Here is a 6316-nt window from a genome sequence, read left to right as displayed (position 1 = left end):
GTGCGTCAAGAATAATTAGAAGCATGTGAAATTATTTATCAAACTACTTATTTCAATACACCCTAATAGGACGAGGTTGCTAGGTGCGAAATTTAAAACTTACTAAACATTGGTCATGCTTCATTGATAGAAATTCACGTATCGTTATCTTATTAGGAAAAACACTTGCCTTTGCAACATATTTAATCAATTAGGTACCCTCATGTTCCATTGATTTCTAGACATCACTACAAGCTCATATTAACATAGTTTTTGTCCTAATAGTATTAAATTTATTATCCTATATTTTTGTTATGTAGCATTTATACACTTATATACACACTAATGCAACAAGTTAACTTCTAAAGCATTGTGATGTGTTTTTATCATGTATGTTGATCATTAAAAGGTGTATTGATGTTATCATCCTTTGAATTGATAAATATTGATCATAATAGATGTTGTTTTTCATGAAGACATCAATATTTTTCTTAAAAAAACCTAAATTTCAAAGGGAGCATTATAAGGAAATTCGGACTTTAAATTATGATTTTCTAAACATAAATTTGAATTCTAGTAGTGTGATTTATAAGTTAGATTAGACAACAAAGAAAAAGGTGAGTTGGTTTTTAGTGGTATAATTTTGGATCAAAGTGGTGATGAAAACTTAGAAACTGAAGATATGAATCCAATAAATGTTTTTTTGAGTTAGAATCTCTTACAATTAATATACCAAATCAATAAATTATTGAGACTATATTTGAGGTAGTTAGAAAATTATCAACACATCAAACAAGACATACAAACCATAACTTTCAATTAAAGTTAAATATCTAATAAGTCATTATATGAGTAACCATCATTCATTAGAATCAAATCTGTCATTCATAAATTAAATATTTATTGTATCTATTCCTAATAATATGCAGGAAGTCTCAACTAAAAAAGTAAAAATCAAAAATTCATTAATCCTTTACCAAGAAAGAAATTAATTAGATTTTGATGGATTTACATGATAAAGTATAAGGCCATGTTTGTTTCCCGGAATTCATTTTCCGGGAAACCACTTTCCAAACTTTCCTGTGTTTGTTTGCCATTAGAAAAGTTAGTCAACGGAAAACACTTTCCGGTCAACGGAAAACACTTTCTGGTCAACGGAAACACTTTTCGGTCAACGGAAAACACTTTCCAGTCAAAGAAAAATTTGGTTTGATTTCTAGGAAAGTGTTTTCCTTTTTGGCTGTGTTTGTTTTCCGGAAAGTGGTTTCCGGGAAACCACTTTCCAAACTTTCCTGTGTTTGTTTGCCATTGGAAAAGTTGGTCAACGGAAAACACTTTCCAGTCAAAGGAAAATTTGGCTTGGTTTTCAGGAAAGTGTTTTCCTGAAAAATTTGGGCGAAAAACACTTTCCGGAAGTTGTGAAAAATTTAGAAATGTTATTATTTGCTGATTATATCAAATTTGATCCTCAAACTTTTGATTGCTATATATAATTTGTTTTGAATATTTATTTTTCAATTTCATCTCTTAAAATTTAATTTTTATATTAATTTTGGTCCTTATTTTTATAATTGCTATTTGCTTTTTCCTTATCATTTTTTTATTGAAATTTTTTATCTATCAAATTTGGTCCTCATTCTTTTGATTTTTACTTATTTTATTTGAAATAATTTATGAAATGTTAATTATTATTATTTTAATTTCTTCACCTTTTATTTTTTTTAATTTTTTAGATTTGATCTCTATTATTTTGATTATTATTTATTTTATTTGAGATAATTTATGAAATTATATTTTTTTCCAATTTCATTCTCATTCAACTTTTTAATTTGTAAGATTTGTTCCTTATTATTTTAATAAACTTGAAAAAATAAAACATTAATAAGTTATTTTCCAGCTCATTTTCCATAACATAACCAAACACTGGAAAGTGTTTTCCAACTTATTTTCCATTACACTACCAAACATCGGAAAATACTTTCCCGGAATTCACTTTCCCGGAATTCACTTTCCCCAGAATTCACTTTCCAAAAGGAAACTACTTTCCTGCAAACAAACGGGGCCTAAGTTTAATAGTATAATTAAACTCTTTAAAGCAATACAGGTGAAGAAAAGTTACACTTAAACCTAGGAATCAATTATATAAAGATATTTGCCCTTGTAACTAACATTAATATAGTTCTAGTTTTCTCGCCTTTATCTTTGAACTTAGATTAGCCATTATAATTATTCGATATGAAAAATACATTTTTATATGATAAATTGTTAGAAAAAGTCTAAATGGATCTCTCACCTATGTGTATGATACTTGAAAGGCATAATTTGAAGGTGTGTAGGTCGAAGAAATTATTGTGTGGAGTGAAACAATCTTCAAGATGAGATTTGGAAGGTTTATAAAATCTATGATAACCTTTATTTGTTATCAAAACAATTCAGATCATATATTATCCCTAAAAAATAATAGGATAAGGTTACCACTCTCATTTTATATGTAAATGATATAGTGATTATGAGAAATGATCTTTAAAAAAGAAAGGCCATAAAAGATTACTTGGTTAAATAATGTGAAATGGAAGACCAAGGTCTTTTTAAAATGTTTTCTTAGAGTTGAAGTGTCTCAACATCATAAAATAATCTTTTTATCTTAGAAAAAATATATCGTAGATCTAAGAGACCGATATGTTATTATATTAATCACTTGATATACTAGTAGAAGAATGTCTAAAGTTATATATTGAGTCCAATCAGATACCGACTCATAAAGAAAGATATCATTTGTAGAAAAATTGATGTACTTAGCACACATAAGCCTAGATTTGGCTTATGCATCAAGATTGTTAGTTAGTTTATGGATAATTCAGGAGAGCAACATATGAGTATTTGAAGGTTGCACCTAGAAAAAGAAAATTTAAACTAAAAATGCATATTTACAAAGCATAAATACATATACTTATGTTGATTGGCTAAAGTAATAGATGATAGATGATTTATTTTTTGTTACTTTACCTTCATTAATAGTAATCTTGTTACATGAAAAAAATAAAAAACAAGGTGTTGTTGCTCACTCAAATACAAAACTTGAATTTAAAGGTATGGATTTTGGACTGAAGCATTATGGTTAAGATTTTTATTGCAAACTTCGACTTATACATTAAGAAAATCAATTTAACTATATTATGACTATATAGTAGCATGTGATATTGCCTCTAATCTAATGTAACATGATAATATGAACACATGTAGAGGTAGACATGTTTCTTATGAAGTTCTAAGGACAAAAAAATTAACAAGCTAGACAATTGTAACATTTATGCACCAACTTATAAATGAGTGTTGAGATTTCTTGTAGATTTTATAGGAATTGTATGAATATTTAGTTTTTTTTTTTAATTTAGAGCAATATATAAATATGATATATTGATCTCATCACAAAAAAAGACAAGGTTAACATATTTCATAGAATAAATAAACTCTACAAGAATAATATATAAAGTTGTGAATAGACAATCTAGTCTTTTAAATGACACACACAATCAACTATAAAATTCAATATAACAAACGATAATACAAAAATAGAATCACTTTCAACAAAAAAAAAAAAAAAAGTGACACTGGCCATTCAATTAATGCAAAAACAAAAAGGTGATTCGAACATGTGTGTGTGTGTGTGTGTGTGAGAGAGAGAGAGAGAGAGAGAGAGAGAGAGGCATCGTCATATCATGATAGTACCAAACTTTACCTCCAAATATTCTCAAGTGAAAATTCCAACTAAAAGATGATGTGATAATATTTAAGGTATAGAAATTGATAGTGCATATTTAAAAATCTAATTACTCTCTCTCTCTCTCTCTCTCTCTCTGGGCCCTAAGATGAATTAACCCCACAAACATCGAAGTGTCACCCTAATGAAACAGCACTAACAACAAGAATAATATGGCTCCTCACTGTAAAATGCATATTTGATTAAGCAACGAAAGAATATATCCATTCATTGTAATGTCATCCTCAGGTGATGGGAATTTCAGAGTTTACTTTGAATTGTTAATTTGTGACGTTTACCTACATGCATGTAATTTCAGAATTTTCAAATCTTTTTTTCTCTTTGTTTTCAGAATCTTTAAAAGCAACCATTTCTATGGTTGCCAACTGTATATTTATCAAGTTGGTAGCTAGCATATATATAGTTGACCCTAGAGGTGACAATGTATGGTACACATATATAATCATATCTATTTTGCATTTTGCCTTGTGCTAGGATCTCATGCTCCTACATGTTCCCTTCATTTCGTCGAAGAATTAGTGCATGAAGCACAGAAAAGGAAGGCGTGAGAAGACTAGCTAGCTAATGGTATCTGCTAGCTGCACATTCATGGAGGGTTAAAAAACCTTTTAAATTTAAAAGTTTGAGTTATTAAATATAAAAGTTTAAATAAAATTTTGTATTAACTTTTTAATATGAAATTTTTTTAGATTTAAAATATGTACAAACCCATGATTTTAATTTAATTAAAAAAAATAAGAATGATGAGATTTACATTCTTAATTGCTTGATCAATAAAGTTATGATATTGATTATTTTGAATTTATATTGTTAAATGATATCTTAGAAATAGTTTTATATTAACTTTCTCTGAAGGATTGATTCAAGTGTACATTCAAAAACATATGATTAATACTTAATTATATGACTAGCAACAGATCTCTCTATAGATTATTTTCCATATATAGTATATATGATACTCTTTGCAGCCGCAAGAGGTGGGAAAAAAAACAGGGAAATTTAGGAAAATTAATTAATATACAGCTGAGTTATCCCTTTTAAGCTTAATATAACATGCATGCTGAAATGACTTCATTGCTACTAAAGCCATAGAGCTCCAGCTTCTTTGAGCAGTTTCTTCAAAGAGCCATTAAGCTGAAGGGTCATCACTGTGTTTGCAGAGCCTACAAATTTGCCCCCAATGAACACTGCTGGCACGGAGGGGTTGCATCCTAGCCTCATAAGTGCCCACTCCATTTCCTTCCCTCTGGAGTCTTCATCGAGCTCATAAATTGCAGGGCTTACCCCTTGATCATAAAACAGTCTCTTGATTGCATGGCACATACAGCATGAGCTCTTGCTGAAAATCACCACTGCCTTTTGGGATGCCAATTTTGCTACTCGATCCATATCACAACCAAAAATAAATGTATCTTCCTTTTTTTCACGCTCAAAAGAAAATATGCTATGTCAGTAGTTGAACAAGGAGCTAAATAAGAGCTTAAAGTCTAAGAAATCTATATGAAAATGCAAGAAGAATGTTAGTGTTGGTTATTTGTAAAGCTTTATAAGTTTGTATGCTAGTTTTGTTGATCTTTGATGGTATGCTTGGAGCTCTTGTGAGCCTATATATAGGCTAGGAAGCGAGAGGAGTGCATTTAATATTTGCCTTGTTTAACGCAAAGTAATTAGAAAAGGTTCCTTAAGATATTTGGATTGATACCCCAAAATTAACCTTGATTTGATAGGGACTTGTGTGGTTTGCTACAAAATATTTAACCTTATTGGGCCCAGAATCAAAACACTGTATGGATAAGCCAAATGCTGCCGAAAGCAAGGAGGGAAAAGGTATATCAATTAGTAACAAAAGGTACACTAGCTTTTCGTGGACAGAAATGGCAATGGTTGCACGTGGCTTGTGCATGCAACAATGTCAAAGTTGCATGAGTGAGGTGGGGGAATGTCAGCTTTCGAGGATATATGATAACGTTGGATGCCAAGGTGCCCGATACAGACTCCCACACCTTCGCCTTGTACGGCTTTAGGCATATATCATTTTCTCAGAAACTTGCGAAAAAGCTTGCGCCTGACAAAAATAATTCCTCATCTCACGTGAATATTAAGCATAATATTTAGGGTTTTGTAAAATTCGTTGTGGAGGGAATATATAGGCCAGTGGAAATGTCAAAATTCCAAATGGATAAGTCAACATTCATGGATGAGACCAGTACTTCCAAAAACCAAATCATAGGAGAGTGTTCAAGATCCTTAATTAATCACACACTTAAAATAGTAGAATTCAAAATATTAATATTCTTTCTTTCTAGTTGACTTTTTACCGTTTAACTATTATGAGCTGAAAAACAAACTAATTTGCTATATACAATTGGGTTTGACTCCCCTTTCCCTTCCAAAGGCAATCGATCTCAACCTTATACTCTAATTGTGTGATCATACTAGCTAAGATATTTATCATCTTTAGCTAATTAAATAAGTTAACAAAGGATAAGATGGTTACAAGTTACAATTTTTTTGTTTTTTTGATGTGAGGTTGCGACTCAACCCCTCTTGTACTCC

The 6316-nt window shown here is 30.2% G+C and overlaps 1 protein-coding gene across 1 annotated transcript; it reads right to left on the bottom strand.

Moving 5' to 3' along the window:
• Positions 1–4627: 4627 nt before the first annotated feature.
• LOC18101861 (monothiol glutaredoxin-S10) lies at positions 4628–5334 on the bottom strand. Its single transcript, XM_006380141.3, has one exon. It carries the CDS (start codon positions 5147–5149, stop codon positions 4841–4843), a length of 309 nt encoding a protein of 102 aa, XP_006380203.1. The 5' UTR covers positions 5150–5334; the 3' UTR covers positions 4628–4840.
• Positions 5335–6316: the final 982 nt, after the last annotated feature.

This window comes from Populus trichocarpa, chromosome 8, assembly GCF_000002775.5.
Source record: "Populus trichocarpa isolate Nisqually-1 chromosome 8, P.trichocarpa_v4.1, whole genome shotgun sequence".
In the NCBI taxonomy this organism is placed as follows: Eukaryota; Viridiplantae; Streptophyta; class Magnoliopsida; order Malpighiales; family Salicaceae; genus Populus; species Populus trichocarpa.
The sequence above is the reverse complement of the archived record's forward strand: the minus strand, read 5'-3'. Positions and strand labels throughout refer to the sequence as shown.